The sequence below is a fragment of the Labrus bergylta genome, chromosome 8 (genome assembly GCF_963930695.1).
Source record: "Labrus bergylta chromosome 8, fLabBer1.1, whole genome shotgun sequence".
Classification (NCBI taxonomy): Eukaryota; Metazoa; Chordata; class Actinopteri; order Labriformes; family Labridae; genus Labrus; species Labrus bergylta.
This window is the reverse complement of record NC_089202.1, coordinates 21,253,495-21,271,332: the sequence shown is the minus strand read 5'-3', so window position 1 is coordinate 21,271,332 and position 17,838 is coordinate 21,253,495. Positions and strand designations below refer to the sequence as shown.

Below are 17,838 nucleotides of genomic sequence, written 5' to 3'. Positions count from 1 at the left end.
ATATTTATTTCACTCTTTACACTAAGGCCCAATAAGGGACAAGAGTTGGGAATAGCTATAAACTGTCTGTAGCTTCATGTTCTGTGTTGAAAGCACGTTGAATGGCGTCATCCCTATTAAACACAAACATTTAAATTCAAATGAACAAGAGGTGCGGTCAGAAGATTAGCCAAAACAATTGATCGCTTCATAAAGGGACGACTGCTGGTGTGAGAGTTCTTGTGTGGTAACATTTTTCTTTCAAACGCCACGGATACGAGGCCCCCCCCCCCCCCCCCCCCCCCCCCCCCAATTCATATCTTGAAAATGTTCTTCTTGAAGTGTTGCCTTTGTAAAATCTGAACTTGTAAGCTGCAGGCTGCACACACCTGAGCTCAAATGATGAAAACTACACACACACACGCACACACACACAGCAGCCTTCATCTTAAGTTTCCTCCCTATCGCTCTCTTATTTCTGTGAGGATTCGGTCTTTGTGGACTCTGACTGAACTCTGTTTCAACATTTTGTGCAGGACTTCTCTTCTCCATTTTCTCCGCTGCCTAACAGGATCTTTATTAGAGCACATAGAGTGGTTTATTATTAGCAGTGGACGCAGGCCAAAAATGAATCGGCCACTGCCATTACCATAGAAGACATAATTACCATAAGAAATCAATACCCTGCATGCATGCATTATTGGACGAGGTGGAAGATTAAAAAGGAAAGTTTCCTGCTGCAGACCTCTTATAGGAGTTCCAAAAAACCTTGGCCTCATTTTCCAGCTCTTATTATAGTCATATTCCATATCTAACCAGGCTGGGGACTCGAGTGCTTATTATGAAAAAAGGCTCATTCTGAAAACCACAAATGGGAGCCCTGAAGGATAGCAGGGACAAACACTACACAGTGTACTAATCCTATCTGGCCCCCCGAATCTGCTTGTAGACACTAGAAGAAACAATGAGCCAGACACGAGTCCTCCAAGTGTTTTCATCCCTCCCCCCGGTACACCAGAGGAGGTGGAGGGACAGAGAAAAGGGATGATAGCATTACTCACAATCCATTACCACTCCCTGGAGACGCTCTGCATACAGAGAGGTGGAGGCAGGGAGGGTGGAGGCCGAGAGAGAAAAGAGAGAGAGAGAGAGAGAGAGAGAGAGACTGAGAGAAATCTGGTTTTAGAGGGTGTTTGTTTGCTGGAGGGGGCCGGCGGTAAGGCAATATGAAACTTGATTATTCCTTTTCAATAACCGTCTCCAGAGCATCCCGTGGAGACGGCGCAGGTTGCTGATTAGTGCGTCAAAATAATAGAAGGCTCTTGAATAGCCTTGTTAAGATGTCTAACTTTAAGTACAGGCGGCGGCCGAATCATTGTTCGCTCTGAAGCGCGCGATAATGACGGATTGACTGATGCAGAGGGATGTTCCTGCTTCTTCTTTTTTTTTTTCTAATCAAGACTGTTTATTTCATAAAGGCAGACAATATACAAAGTGCTGGAGTAACAATACATGAAGATATATACTTTTTAGACATTAATACGGAGTATGTACATATACCATTTACACGTATTAGGCATCAGGATGATTTTTTTTAAACCCTTAAAACTCTTCACGGTGGTGGCCTCTCCTGTCTCAGTTTCAGCTCCATCTGTCCCCGTCCTCCTGGAGTTTCATCCACTTGAATCCATCTGTTGCCTCTAAAAACATCCCACAGAGGCACCTCCCCACCATCTTGCCCCCTGACTGTATTTCACTGCAGGGCTTTGATTGTGAAGGCCGCATGTTAAACATCCTGAGTGTCGCGGGCAGGTCACAGGTCAAACATTTGTTCTTTGGACATATGTTTTTTTTTTTTCTTTCTTCTTCATATTCGACAGCAAGAGCAGAATTAAATGTAAACGCTCACTTTCACTGCTAATATGTGACATTTGGTTCTTGCTTTTGAAAAATACTCATATGATACAGGCGTCAGAAACAAACAAGCTTTCCCAGGTTTGATTGTACAACTTTGATATCTTATATACATTCAGTAAAAGCCTTTAAATTACCTCCCTTATCAAAACGTACCCAAAATCATTGATTTCACTGTACAAATGACGGTCTGACGTACCCAAATCTGGAAAATGTTCCACTTTTGACTCATGATATGAAGATTCCTCTCTTGTAATCACCTGTTACATTTTCTCATTTCCTCTCAACACGTGTGTCGGCTGTTGAGTCGTATAAAATGAACATCATAAACCTTCACAGGGACATGATAGTCCATCTCACTCCAAGCTACCTGAAGCCCATATACAGTTATTTCTGATCCATGCATGGCCTTCTTCACTGCAGATAAACATGAAACACTTTGGTAAACATTTGACAGGTTTCCAGAGGGCGACGGGGCAGAAATCAGGGGTCGGGGGACGAGTTGGGATATGAGGCAAAACTGCTGTGAAATCAGTAAATGGGAAAACTTGGGACACACTGAACTAAAACCAAGAGGAACCCGTTTGAATGAATAAGCTGTGATCGGAGAAACTGAATAAAAGACAATAAATGTTAAGTCTCAAATGAAAACCTCGACCTCCCCAACCTCTGGACTCTGCTCCCTGGTCTGCTCTGGGCTCCGTTAGCCCAGGATGTCCAGGTAAACTGGCGGGTTCTTGACCAGAGCCAGCAGGCGGCTGTGGATGTCCTTGATGACCATCCTCTGCTGAGGCTCTCTCTGCCAGCAGCCCTGCATCAGCATGTACACCTCTTTAGGACAGGTTCGAGGCCTCTCCAGTTCCCGACCCTGCGTGATGCATTCAATGGCCTGTTGGGGAGGGCGTGTAAAATAATATATTAGTGGTGTACATTGAGTGTCTATCCATAAAAACTCCACAATATTACAAAACTTCAGACTAAAACATCGGTATCAGTTATTTGTTGTTTCAAAAATTAGCCTCGTGGTAAGTGCATGTGTCCCTTGTACGGAGGCTGTAGTCCTCCAAGTGGGCGGCCCGGGTTCATATCCGACCTGTGGCTCCCTCTCTCCCTCTCTATCTCTCTCTCTCTCTCGCTCCATGATTTCTGACTCTATCCACTGTCCCGTTTCTACAATAAAGACTTAAATCTTAATACATATTTTTATTATTGGCCCTGAATTTCACAATGGCTGCATCTTTGTTGCTTAGTGTTTCAAGTTAGTGTTTTTTGTTCTATTGATTTATTACTTTTGGCGTTTTCAACAAAACAACCCGCTTGATAGCGACTTTTCTCCAACCCTAGATTGCATCATGTGGTTTTCAGGGCTTACATTTAAAAACATTTTTGCAGGAGAGAGATGCTGCTAGATATTTCATAAAGTTTTTTCAAGGTCGAAAGCTTTCAAAAAAATTGCCAAAGAAATGTTAATGTCCAGATCCTTCGCAAATAAGATCAAAATTAAAACATTCTCAGTGAGTGAGCCAACATGTCTACAGATAAATTTTTGTAAAGAACTAAATGCTGCATCAAGGACAAACATTTGATTTAAAAACTTCACAACAACCTCATTATTGTCAGGCTGACAGCTCAGCAGAGACCCTGGGCACCAATGAGAGCAGCTCAGATCTAAATGAGCTTACTATGACTGAGTTTACACGCTCTGCTGCTCAGTGAATAAATCACTGTCGAGGGTGAGAGAGGATTTCACCGCGCTCGTCTTTTGAAGAGTGACTCACTCAGTCTCTTTCCCGTTGTTAACCTTGGCTCGATTCCGCTGAACACAAGAGTCCAGTCACTCCTGAGCGGCTTCACGCTAAAACGCTAAAACACTCAAACTAGTCGCCTTCAAATGGCCACTGTCAGTATTTTGGGATGATTTATCTCTGCCACTGAGTGTTTAGGCAACATGATAATTTCACCTGTCCGTCACAGGCCGAGACAGATTAGATTAACGAAGTTAAAGTTCGTTGGCCCGGGGTAAAAATGAGAGCCAATCAGATTAGAATTGAGTGGGTGAGAAAAGTGATCTACCCTTCTGTTGAAAGGAGAGAGGGTTTGGGCCTTTAATAGCACCGCTGTGGTCACAATGGAGTCCCACTTCTTGGTGCTCGAGCTCCAAAGGCTAGACTGCTCCGGCCTTAATTACTATGAATGTATTGATTCGTTTAAGAGTGCGGAGCGGAGGGAAAAAAAACTTCTGCAACATATGCTGCTCTGAAGAATCTACGACAACAAGGACAATGTTTTGTTCTGCAAGTTAAAGATATTTGAAACATTTCAGGCCAGCTTTTACAAAATGACGGGGAAAGGGTTAGAACAGTCTAGTTTCACTGAAGTGTATGAAACATCCAACAGCCACTCGGATACTTTAACATGTCGTTTATTAGAAAGTTTGAAGACTGAATTTCGCCCGGGACTAACAAAGTGTTGTCTGATTCTGAAGTGCCACCAAGGAAACTATGTCACACTTTAGCACCTGTCTCTTATACTAAAACACACTCCCTCGCCGTATGGTCCCCCCCTCCTCTCCCACCCGTCCCTTATTGTTCCAAAACGAGTGCAGACGTTTGTAGATCTGATCTCCATGCAGATTTGCAGCCCAAAGTTGATTCGGTCCTTATTTAAAAAAAAAAAAAAAAAAAAAGTCTTCCATTAGTTTGGAAAGTCTCTGCCATCATGCCTCTACTCACAGCGTCCCTGAGCGTGTGGTGGCAGAGTTAGCAGTTTGACAGGGAGGGTTTAATGTGGGAAAACAAAACATGTATGAAACAAGTGTTAGTCTCTTAAACAAGCTGAATGATGCAGATTTGTAAAATCTTGCAGTTCTTCTAGTGTCCCCTTGAGGCTGGCTGCAAGAGCCCCGGAAGTCACTTACACAACACAGCCAAAAAGGTCTATGGTGTGAACACAGAGCAGAGAACAACAAACCCAAAGGGAGTTTGACTTCAAACTTTTATCAGAAAGAGCGTTACTCAACGATACATGCAGAATGCTCGGGTTTAATTTGCCGAGCTTTGAGGGGGAACAGTTTTGACCAAAGGAAACCACTGTCCTACTGAAGACTGGTGACAGTGTTTTCAAGGTTTTACATGTTTTTTGACACAGAAATGATTTTCAGAAAGAAAACGATAATATCTCAACAACTGAACAAATCACCTCTTTCTGATTAGCCTGCTTAAGTCTTCTGACTACTCACACAGCAGGTCACACCCATTCATACTCTGATGGCAGAGGTTGCTATGTAAAGTGTCCATCAGTATTACACATTCATACATCCATACGCTGCCGCCCACGCAGCGGGAGCAACTCCACAGAGGCGACCGACTCTACCACTAAGCCACAGCCATCCTCCGAGGTGTTTTTTGTGTAATAGCGTGCCGTTATCATAAAGTGTTACCGATCAACGTCCCGTCCTAACCCACCTCACTGTTGGACAGCTGGTACCAGGGCTGCTTGCCGTACGTGAAGATCTCCCACAGCACCACGCCGAAGCTCCAGATGTCGCTCTCCGTGGTGAACTTTCTGTACATGATGCTCTCTGGTGGCATCCAGCGGATCGGCAGCATCGTGCGTCCACCCACCTGTGTGTGAAGACGAGGCACTGAAAGCTTAGATTTAGTTTGACTTGCAGCTGAATGTAAAGCATGAATGCAGTCTTGCATAATAAAAAGATTTAAGGTCAAGATTTTGCTACGTGAGGTTTTTTTTTTTTTTCCAGTGACTCATTTACAGTGGATCTGAAACAGATTCTTATTCCTGTTCATCCTTGAACTACCAGTGCCAAGCTTGAAGAGCAGCTCAAAATCAATACCAAGCAGACAATATTGACAATATGAGTTTTATCATCCTAAAGTGCTTCAGCTCAGAGTTTATTAATTCACTTTGAGAAGGTAATAGACTTCATGCAGAAGAATCAACTGATTTAAATTTCTTGGCCTGTTTTGGATACACTTAAGAGTTTTTCATCGATGTGGCCTTAATGAGTGGAGTGCATGGAAAACATAACTTCTGAGGGGGAGGACAAACCTCATCAGTTCAACTCTCAAACTGTGCAAAAACCGAGATGATTAACTTCCCAATGGTCGAAAAAATGGAATCAAGTGCATCAAAAGGATGATGTAGCACCTACAATAAAGAAGTCCACAGCCTACATAAATAACAGATCTACTTCCTTTTTGAAGAAGCTGTGTGAGGCAAAATCCGGCAAAAGGTTCCTACTTTCAAGGATTATTTAGGAGCAATGATGAGACTTAAAAAGAATATAAAAAAATGTAATTTATGTGGAAAGCAGTTCCACTAAATGAAAGAAAGCCCTGGTTTCCCTGGACTCATTGCTTTTACCACAACAACAAAAAAGACACATTCTCATCCATTTGTGTGGCAGAAATTTCCCATTAAAATACCATCTAACATGGGCACATTAAAAAGCACAGCTATTCTTAAGGTCAGGGTTTTTTTTGTGAGTTTGCTGCAGTGAACCTTTAAACTTTAAAAATGTTCAGTAAAATTAAAGTTAAAGCATAACCCATACTTTCCGGCCGCCACTCACCCGATAGTAATCTGTGCTGTAGATGTCTCTGGACATGCCGAAGTCGCCGATTTTGACCACCAGCCCCTCGCCCACCAGACAGTTTCTCGTAGCAAGGTCACGGTGGACGAAGTGAAGCGATGCCAGGTAGACCATCCCCGAGGCGATCTGCGCTGCGATCTGCAGCATCTGAGGCAGAGTGAGCTGACCCAGCGGGGGCATCTTCGTCTCCTCCAGGATACGGGCGTCAGGACCGTGAGCCCTACGGGTGACACGCAGTGAACATGTGTGTGGGTTTTAGATCAAGGCTGCTTGATTATATTCATCTCTTTGATGATCTAAATGGTATTTCTGCTTTGAAGTGCAACGTTGTTATGTAGCATCCAGAACGTGTAGTAAGATCTGTTTAGATCCTTTAAGTGCGAGAAAAAAACGAATACACTTTTGTCAAAAATAAATGTTGCATGGAAATAAAGATTATGAATTCAAAATCCAACTTAAAGCTCCTGTGGTGGAGTCTTTAGCAGTTAATGAAACTGTATAGCTATATGCGTTACATCCTGGTTCTTTTTAAACAACATATCTGCACAGCTGCCCTTTTGAAAGTTTATACACCTCTATTTTACCCCCTTTGTTTACAGTTTATTGTTTTTTATTCACTGCAAAGGACAAATGTCATGTTGCCAGGGTGAAGGGACAATAAAGCTGACTCTGATTCTGATTCGGAGGTGGAAAAACGTCATGTAGGGCACGATTAGTTTCAAGTATTACCGAGTATTTGAAGCTTGAAATCTACAAAAGTAATACTGTCACTTTTAACGATTTCTTGGAGTCCTTTTGGATGATGACGCAGCTTTTATAAAAATAGTAAGTGACATTTCTCTTCAGTTTCAATCGTTTTGATTCAAACATGTTTGAAGTGGTCTGACTTTTCATGCTAGTTTTTGCTAATTGTAACCATCGGACGATGAAACATTAAAGTTTAATATCGAGCCATGTTTGTGGATTACACTCTGCACAATAAATTGTTTTTTTATTTCCTGCACTGGAGCTGAATTCCTGACCGCTGTGAAGGGTTACGGCGGCTGTCCTCTGACTACACATTTTGTAAGGAACAGAACATGCTGCCCTCTGCTTGTTCATCTTCGTTGCTATCGGCTGTTCAGGTAAAATACGCACTCTGCGATCTGGCTCTCGGTATGTTGGTAACTATGGCATCAACCTTGGTTGACCTGAAGGATGATGACCTCAGCACGCAATCTGCAGAGTGAACATTTCTGACGTATATGAGCTCTTGACCACGCCACAATAAAGCCATTTAACGGTGAATAGAAAACATGAGGCTTGTAATACGCCTACAATTGATTTGCAATAATGCGATTGGGAGATGCAGAGCTCATCGACTCTCAGATGTTCTCGTGGATCATAAACACCCACTCTCACGTCTCGCTGCGGCCTAAATGAGCAAATCACAGCTGATGTGTCTCCATCCATCCTAATATCTCTCCTCTGCACTTTGTCCCCTCCTCACAAAGGAAGTTGTCTCTGCAATCACTATTAGTTTATCAGGCAGGTGGCAGGGTGGGAAAGCAGCTGCATTGTGGGGGCTGTCGGACGTTTCTCCCCCGTCCTGTCTGCTGGAAATGCGATTTTCCATCCATTGGTGAACATACATCTCAGGCAGAGTTTGTGTGCTGCATGCATGTGTGTGATTTCATCCCCAATCTATCTCCTGCCAGGGGAGGGGGCGGGGGGGGGTGGGCACCTGGCAGACAGCATCAACTGCGTCTGCTCTGAGAGTTTGTCAGATGGTTTTCCAGGTGCCAAGTGAGCTCTGATAGGTCAACACTCCCAGTCTTCATAACTCTTCCAGCTCCCTCACTCCCTCAATTTTCAGTTTCTAAACTTGTTTTCTGATTTAAATGATTGAGAATAAGTATATTTGCGCCCATGTTTCAGTCCAGTTGTTATTACGAGCCCATTCATGTATGGTGTCTGTTTGACATATCCGTATTCATATTCAGTCTTTCAATAAAAAAACTGAGTTAAACTCTGTTTGCTTTTATTGAAAGGAGCACATCTTGTAATAATACATTCAGCCTGAGCTTTGACATGTCGTTTTATACTCTCATTCTCAACAAAGCAAAGTGTTCCTCTATACAATTCTCCATGTTGCATCTATTTACTGTGACACAGCTGTGAAAAGAAAAAGGAAATAGTGGCGGAAATGACGGACATAAAAAAAGCCACTAAATGATATATATATATATATATATATATATATATATATATAAAAAAAAACACAGTGCAGGTTTGTCCTTATATTCGTCTCGTAGACACAAGTGTTACATTTTTAGACGGATTGAAATGACTTCAGGACACCAGATAATCTTAACGCTACGTAAAGACGACTTCAGGAACCTTGAAGTGCGGACATGGAGGAAATGAAAAGAGGAATTGTACAGTTGAGTACAAATGCTTCCAATATTATCGTCACAAATTCACCTGCAGGAGAGGTGGATTACCTATACACTACATTTCTTTTCCTAAGAGATGAGTGTTTACATGTTACTAGTGTCGTCACCATGCATGGAATTTACACCTTGATAAGATTTTGTTTTAAAAAAAAACACGATCAAAACCTCTTTTTGTACCACAGTAACAATGAAAATGAATTCCTGGGTAATGTATCTGCTTTTAATCACCAACACGGCAGACAGACCTCAGTGCATTTCTTCTCAAACACACAGAGATCAAAGAAACGCTGAGCGACCACTGAACGACACAGAGGTCAGCCGAGTGGGTTTAACCCTTTAAGTACAGATGAGGTTTGACTTCCACGTCACTGCAGCAGCTCAGTGTGGCTTTAGAGATCTGTGGTCAACTACCACAGTGTGTTAGAAGGTCTCAACATCTAAAAACATTCACACAGTCGAGCAGAGGAGAAAACCACAGTCACTGAACTGAGTCACATTATTTATACAGTTGTTTGTCTTTTTATATTATAGTCTTGTTTTTCTAATTGGTTCAAATCCAACCTGTGGCTCCTTTCCTGCATGTCATTCCCCACTCTCTTTCTCCCTCTGATTCCCAATTCTATCCACTGTCCTATCCCTCCAATAAAGGCACAAAAAGCCCCAAAACAAATCTTTAAAAAACTAAAAAAACTTCAGGTTTCAGTATTGCTGAACTATTCATTCATCACAGGATTTATGTTAAATTCACTGTTTTAAAAAATTGAACACATGACTTGAACGCATCATGAAGTTTATCTGCTTCATACCTGAGAAACCGGTTGAGGTCTCCGTGCCTCATGTACTCAAACACCATGGCAAGCGGCTCTCCATCAGTGCAGACGCCGTAGAAGCGCACGATGTGCTGGTGTTGAAGCACCGTCAGAAGCTCCGCCTCCCTCTGGAAGTCCTGCCGGGTCGACTCGTTGGCGTCCTTTAGAGTCTGGAGACACACAAGGCAAGTGTGCAATGACAAAAAGATCATTTTTTACTGGACTCAAAGTCAAAATAATTACCTTAAATCAAGATTATTTAAGGCAGCCATGAGTAAGATATTAAAAGAAAATGAGTTGTGTTAGAGAAAAATACAAATAAAGATTCTGTTATAGAGGATATGTGTGTATTATTAGAGAGGCAGGAGTCCTTTTCTAGCAATGAGTGATGATTTGTTGTCATTAAGGCATACATCTGATTAATGGCATGATAAATCTGAGCAGAGTCAGATTCATGAGCTTGTTTTATTCACTGTGGTTATTCACATTAACCTGCTGTAGCCTGAGCTCAGTATTAAACCACCTGGCAGTCCTCTCACTCTAAAACCACAGGATGGTGTATCAGTATAAAAAGGACTTAAGTATAAGTGCAGTGTACTTACTTTGACACTTGTTGGTGAAGTATCAAGTGCTTAAATTGACATATTTACCACTGGGATATTTTTATCTGAATAAGATAGTGGATCAGCGGAGAGCTCTAACTCAAATAGGGCAACAAAGGTCCTGAGCTGGGATGATTTCAGGGACTGCCCCCTGAAATCTTCCTGATTTTCTTGCACATGCGCCTCACAGCAGGAGGCTTATAACTCACTCCACACTGAATGCCAATTTCTACATAGTCCGTCAGCGCCACACACTGTAGTCAATGCTCCTGTTTCCACAGCAAGCGCAGAGGTTCATCTCCGCAGTGTGCCAGCAGCACCACTACGCTCTGCTCTGTTTCAGTCTGTTTTTGGATGGAGCTCGCTGCAAGCACGCGTCAAGCTGGACAGAATAGATCAACCCAGACAGGAAGTCGGACAAGGAAAAGCACAGATCGTCCAGTCAATTTCAAAATAAAACACAATAAAAGGACTCGATTTTCCATCACTTCATCAACATTAAGTCAAATAAGGCACGTGTGTACAGCACTGATGGCTGCGCTAACTCTCCAGAAATATGACCCAGTGTGGCAGCGCAAAACTGTGACGCTGACTGAATTCAGCGCGCACAGAACATGAGCAAATTGGCAGTTACGGCTTAAATTATGGCTTCACTAAAGCCTTGTTCAGACCTGCACAAAACTGCTTGAAAAGCTCCAGAAGTTTCCGGGGTGAGTGGCCTGTGGCCACCCCTCCAAAAGGAAGAGCCCCCCTAATAATACATACACAGTATTTGACTCAACAACCGGACTCACAATCTAGTATTAAATACTGTTACTGAAACAAATATCAATCATGGCATTTTATGTTGCGGTATTTAATGATGTGCGCTATTATTTAGCATAATATATTTTTAAAGCGATCATCTTTGTCTATTTTTCACCTGGGTTTAATGTTCCCCTCTGACAAAAAAACTGTCCCCAGTTTGGCCCCCTCAGTAAAAGTGGTCTAGAGCCGCCACTGATAAGTCTGCATGGCCATAGACTGTGACCAGTGAGGTCTCACCTGCACCAAATTAACCTACACATAGCACTGATGTAAAGGCAAATATTCTGTTTATAGTGATGTACAGCAGACTCTGTCTCTTCATCCACCACTTTTGAGTCATTCTGTTTACGTCATGTCTAGCCACAGGAAACCCACCGCCCCATTCCTGCCCGACTGGGATAGTCTCCCTCCGAGAGGTGCATGTGTGAACAACCAGAATTTCAGGAGGATTTCAGAGAAATTCCCCCTGGAATTCTCGAATAATTTTGAAGTGCATATGTGAAAACTCTCCAAAAGTTTTGTGGGGATAAAACCACATTAACAGGGAAAGCTAGCGGTGTCATTTCACTCACCTTGATGGCCACCAGCATCTTGTCGCTGTCTGGGCTCAGGTTTGCACACTCTGCCAGGTAGACTTTGCCAAACGCACCTTCACCCAGCTCCCACTTCAACACAATGTCCTGACGTTTGATATTCTGCACAACTGAACATGAGATACAAAAAGAAAACTCAATGAAATGTCTTCTTACATGTATCTTCTTATCATATTTGCTATAAATATCTCTTATGTAGTTTCTGTTGTTTAAAATCCTTTTTTTGTGCCTTTTGTGATTACTAGATTGTTAAACTTGACTGTTAAAAACATGGACTTGAGTGACCAGAAAAATGCCTTTCCCAAATTCTAACTCCAACTTTAATCCACTGACATTTCATAAAAGTTTGGGGACTAAGGATGAGTATATTTAGTAGCAAACCACATCACCCCAGCAGAGTGTAAACAGGTTCAGCAGCAGCACTCACACATGTCTTTCTCCTTGATGATGCCGCAGAAGTACTGTGGATTCTCTACAAAGCTGGATAAACCAGAGTCTTCATCGGAAGAGGGCGGACTCGTTCCAAAGTTCATGAAACGGAGCGACACAGCCAGGTCGTCCTCAGTGCCCAAAACTGATGAACCTAATGAAAAGTGAAGGGACACAAACAAGCCAAAGTGTGAGATATGCAACACCTAATCAGCCTCCAAACAGTTGTGATTGCAGCGGCCATCAACAGAAGCAATTCAGAACCCATTTTTTCCCCCCAATAAATCGTTGTTCTCCGCTGCAAACTCGGCTGCACATTTGTTGGTGCCATGGTGACAGATGATGACAAGCTCTAATAATCACCATCATCAACCACGCAGCAATCAGGCCTCAATGAACAGAAAAATGAAACTTGGAGGAAGAATGGTTTGCCACCGCTGACTATGGTGCGTATTAAAGGCCAAACAAGCGGGGCCCAAATTGTAAAACCCCACTCAGCAAGGCAAACCACAGAACCCCCAGAGTCCAACACGGTGGAAAATGGAACAACAAAGAGAGCGCGATGGAGGGAAGGAAAAAGGGAGCAGGGTCCACTTAGGCAATCAGGCCCACTTAGGCACTTTGAGAGTGAGAAGGGCAGATGAGTGTGTACGCGTGTGTGTTGGGTGGGGGGCGGGGTGGGGGGTGGGGGGGACTCTGAGCGAAGCTATACCACGTCTAGCTGTTCCTCCATCCATCCATCCATCCATCTTCTTTAATGGCCTTTACCATGTGGTGAAGGCCAAGGGAGGTTTCTACCGCCATTCTCCTCAGTAATTAAGGCACAGCGGCTGCCTGTGTGCAAACTTACAGCTCGGTGGAAGTCCTATATTACTGAGTCCCTCATGTGCATTACTTTCCGGAAGTCTGACAGAACCTTCTGAGACTTGAAAGAATAACTTGGCAGAACCTTTGATTATGGCTTCTTCCACTTCTCTTGTCTGTCAGCCGTTCGGGGCTGAGGCGGTCGTTGAGTCTTCCGCACTTGTACTTGCCATTTTGTGTACATAAATGCCTTCACACTGACATTTAAGATATGATGTGAAGCATTTAAACATATAATGCCTGTGATAATCTTCCGCATGGTTGAAATTCACTATTTAAAATAAGAAGAAGAAATGTCAAATGTGATTGTCTGTTTTTTGGTAAGTACACAAAAGCCTTTTTCGATGGCTGACGCGATGTACTACATTTACCTGTTCTAACGGAAGTATCCAAATTGAGAGGGAAATGTCATCTGCTTGGCTTTATTCACGGATGCACAGCGATAAATCAGAGACAAACGGAAGTTGAATTATCTGAATGACATGGAAAACCAAATTGTATTTCTGGCAAATTCCCCATTTTCAAACGGTGAATAATTTCCTCTGAGGTCACTTTCAAGCCAAACTTCTGTTTCACGGTCTTACTGCATTGTTGCAGGTTTTCAAAACATGGACAAAGAGAATCTGAAAAACTGAAAAAGTTTCAACACTTAATTAATCCGTAATTGAGGGGACATAACGGACATCGTTTTAGGGGGAAAAAATTGTATCAGAAACTAATCATCACTCAACCAATCATTATTTGTATATGCCAATTCATAACACGTGTTATCTGGAGACAGCACCCTGCAAGTCTCAGTTAAGGAAAAAAAAAAGCTGTTTGCAATCTGCTTTGCTGAGCTAAGTTATTGGCCTCAATATTTAACATCCACACAAGATAGGGGTATATATCCTCCTAGGTAACTTCAACAAAGCTTAGCATACATCCAAAACTTCATAATATGTCTCTCACAGCTTTATTATCCATGCACTAATTCAGAGAGTGTGAACTGACTTACGGTGAATACCAAACTTCGTATTCTGGCCACACTTGTTAATCACCAGAATCATGATGAGGAGGAAAGTGCAGGCAAACACAGCGAGACCCACAGCAACAGATACCTGTTCAAAGTAGAAAAAAAACATTTCAAATTATCTTACTGACATTATTGGTTATTAAATTTGTACTGGGAATGACATGCAAACGTACCACAAACACTCGACTCTCGGGGTTCTCTGTGACGTCCATGTTTGATTTGTTTGTTGGAACTGAGACGCAGAAATTACATACGTTAAAGAAAACATACACAGACCACGAAGTGTTTAGAAGCCATGCTGAGATTTTAAGTGAAGTAAAAATCGTTCAAAGACTTACTTGGAACAACGTCAGGGACTGGCATATGGGAGGAAAGAAAAAACACAATCTGTAATCTGTGCTATACTCAAGGATGTTCTGACCGTTTATTGACTCATCAGACATTCACACAAAGACTTTTTCAAAAGTAAACTTTGAGCTGATTAAGTCTGAATGAATACTAAGTATGCTACAGTGATTTCACTGTAATGTTTCTATATCTGGCGATTTTTTTTTTAAACACACCGTATATAAATTCAGCCACCAGGGGGCTCTCAATCAAATCTATAAGAAAATATGACCTTGAGGCTGGCGAGGAATCATGGGAGTGATTTTCTCTGCAGCCTAACTCCACAACAACAGAATCTCAGAAACTCACCTGGAATTATCCCCTCAGGATCTTCGAAGGGGTTGATCATAAACATCCCATTGGCTGTGGCCTCCGCCCGTCCCAGTTTGTTCTCCACGATTAGAGTGTATTTGCCGTTGTTGAAGTGTGTGGGCTTGTTGAGGAAGAGACAACCGTGCTTCACTGATCCGTCAGCTGTGTCCGGGATGAGCTGAGTGTACATGTAAATGCTCTCCTTTAGTTTTTTGCCGTTCCAGAGCCACATGATGGTCGGTTCAGGGTTGCCATCCACTGCAAAGGGAAAACACCAGTGATGCTGCTGCACAGCATCCCACAGGAAGAGGATTTTGACTGGAACTGCAGGAAGAAGAGAGATTTGAGGGTTAAGGGGTGTTGACTTTGACAGGTATAAGATATACTTTATCAATCCTGTGAGGGGGGAAATTCAGTTTTACACTCTGTTATTGAGACATACACATTCACACACATAGGCTGAAATACACACACATGCACAAACAGGATCCTATGGACATGCACTAACGGAGAGATGTCAGAGTGAGGGGGGGGCATAAATCTGTATTAGCTGCTGTTTGCATTATTGTTCATGTTATTGTTGTTGCTCTGTTGGTTTTCCTTTGTCTCTCTCATTCTGCATCTCTTTCCAAACCCAACATGGTCGCAGTAGAGTCTGAGTCCGCTCAACGGGTCTGCCTGTTAAAAGGAAGTTTTTCCTTGCCACCGTTACTTTGGCCCTGTGATTGACTGGCAACCAGTCCAGGGTGTAAGCCCGCCTCTTGCCCAATGACAGCTGGGATCAGCTGTAGCCCCCCGTGGCCCCAACGGGAAAAGCGATATAGATAATGGATGGATGGAAGGTTACCCCAGTTGGGCCACCCCAGTAAAAAAAGTGTCTGGACTCGCCCCTGTGTAAAGAAGATATTGGATCCATTGGGCACATACACATTCCCCTAAACGTCTACATTAAATGCTACGATTACATGCTGAATGTGCACCTTGATCATGTGTAACGCTTGGTGAAGTTTCCAATAGGTTCCCTCTGAGTTTCCATGAATCAATGTTCTCCATCTGTACTGCAAACCTGTGCTGACCTGCTATGAATAATGAATCCTGGTCGTCCTCGTGCCCCCGACCACAAAAAGCTACCTGGAAGCTCCTCCGGACATCGAGTAACAGGAAATGGCCTCGTCTAGATCGAACAGAGCAGAGACCCCTCGCGCTGCTCTTAACCCATGACCCAGCCTCACAAAGTGCTGCGCTAAGGGGGATACCGAGGCATTTGTCTCGCCTTGCTGAAGTCTGTTACACTGAGTGAAAATAAGTGCTGTTTATCACATTTAACTAATTATCCATTAACAGCCCCCACTAATCTTACACAAGCTTTATCTCTGCAGGGTTTAAAAGGAAGGCTGGAATTATGTTTAATGAGCCGGCTAGTTTTTTAGACCTCACGGCAGACAAAAAACATTTTGGAAAAAAGGAAAAAAAGCGTATTCACAAAATGATACCTGGCTTCAATGCAAAATGTTAATGTCTTTTATGATGGGTATTCATAAAGATACTAATTTTCCTTTTAACCCGAAAGATTGAAAAAAATGACTTTGCAAAAAAAAAAAACACCAAGTAGAAAGGCTCTTTTATGAGAGGGAACCCACACGAGTGCCATGAATCAATGGGACAGAGAGCCACTCAGCAGTAAACACCCACTGTTCTGGGAGGTAATTAAGAGTAATTAAAGGGCTAGCGGTTAACGAGTGTCCGTCCACCAGGGGGGCTGATGTTGATAGATTAGCTGCACTAACGCATTTACAGACTGCCAATCACTGCGGATGAAGCGATTTTCCGGAGTAGGAGGGAAAAGTCCATTAGCACAGGCTCAAATCAGATCTTCGCGCGGGTTATCAGCCCCATTTTCCTGACGTTCATTATCTGTCCCTTGATGCTTGTGCATTTGGCTCCAGCTGATTGGCGGCCCTGCTCTTTTTGGCTTTATTTTCTAATGAGTGTCACTGAGTTGCTGATATATGAGATTGTTTGGGCAGTATTTCGCTTCAGTAATGTATCACTAATGCATCTGACTCCGTTTTCTGTGGGACCGCTGGGTGCTGTCATTCTTTCGGTTTGCGCCAGCCTCCCGATGCACTAATGCATCCGAGAGGAGACAACAACAGCAAACCTCCAGGGTCAAGCTGCAACTGTAATTCAGGAGTGCAGTGTATATGAGGTGAAGGAGTTCTTTAAGAGCGAGGTGAGGAAAGTTCGCTCTCTCTTTTTGTCCCCTCATTGTATCCCTGCGTTTAATGGCGGGCCATACCTGCAGCACTTCACTCGTGATTTTAACACTTCTCACCGGCCGCCAGACTGAGTGGCAGATGACAAAGAGCTCCATTAGAAGCATGGTGGGTACATGCTCGTATTTGGAGAGGGGGCATTTAGAAGAAATCAGTGCAGTGCATTTTCCTTTTTCTCTGCCTGTCCACCCTGCCTGCACTCGAGAAATGGCCCCGGTGTGCTCTCGCCCTAACCTCCATTAAGCCCCGACGACTTGTATTGAGCCTGTGAGCTTTCAAGAGTGTGTTGTTTTTTTGGGGGGTTTTTTGAAGGCACTTACACTCAATGTCCAATTGCTCCATATCCTCCCCTGGCCCGGCTTGGTTCTCGGCCTCGCAGGTAAGGTTGTGCAGGTTGTCGCTGGAGGAAACGTTGGTGAGGAAGAGGTCCACATGTAATTTGGAGCCGTTGACTCTCTCCTGCAGTAGCAGACAGCACACACAAAGAGCAAAAGGAGGTTAATGCAGATTTGTCACAGCTTCATATGGATCACTTAGAGGTATCTGCAGGTTATAGGATGAAAATAAGATCAGATTTACTATTCTACAGATCAATAGATCCAAACACCGAACTTTATTTATACAGCTTAAAGCCCAGCTAGAGTGCAGGAAGAAGAGCAAATAGAAAAGGACAGGTTAATTAAAATAAAAGTTTTTTGAAAATCTACACACAGACAAAAAGTCCCTGTAGAGGTTTGCCCTCGGACAAATGCAGCTATACGAGCAACAACACTCAGACACTGTTAAAAGCCAGTGAGAGTGAAA

General features: G+C 43.1%; 1 protein-coding gene across 1 annotated transcript in view; it reads right to left on the bottom strand.

Annotated features, from left to right (window-relative positions):
- Window positions 1–1,395: 1,395 nt before the first annotated feature.
- Window positions 1,396–17,838, bottom strand: part of ntrk1 (neurotrophic tyrosine kinase, receptor, type 1) — a 31,056-nt gene continuing 14,613 nt past the window's right edge. The window contains exons 7-17 of the mRNA XM_020640415.3: window positions 17,355–17,493; window positions 14,756–15,082; window positions 14,398–14,415; window positions 14,233–14,291; window positions 14,042–14,144; window positions 12,179–12,334; window positions 11,731–11,861; window positions 9,747–9,919; window positions 6,485–6,725; window positions 5,358–5,516; window positions 1,396–2,782 (exon numbers count right to left, since the gene is read on the bottom strand). Coding sequence (XP_020496071.2) covers window positions 2,597–2,782; window positions 5,358–5,516; window positions 6,485–6,725; window positions 9,747–9,919; window positions 11,731–11,861; window positions 12,179–12,334; window positions 14,042–14,144; window positions 14,233–14,291; window positions 14,398–14,415; window positions 14,756–15,082; window positions 17,355–17,493 — 1,692 coding nt within the window. The 3' untranslated portion in view covers window positions 1,396–2,596. The remainder of the gene's footprint in view (window positions 2,783–5,357; window positions 5,517–6,484; window positions 6,726–9,746; window positions 9,920–11,730; window positions 11,862–12,178; window positions 12,335–14,041; window positions 14,145–14,232; window positions 14,292–14,397; window positions 14,416–14,755; window positions 15,083–17,354; window positions 17,494–17,838) is intronic.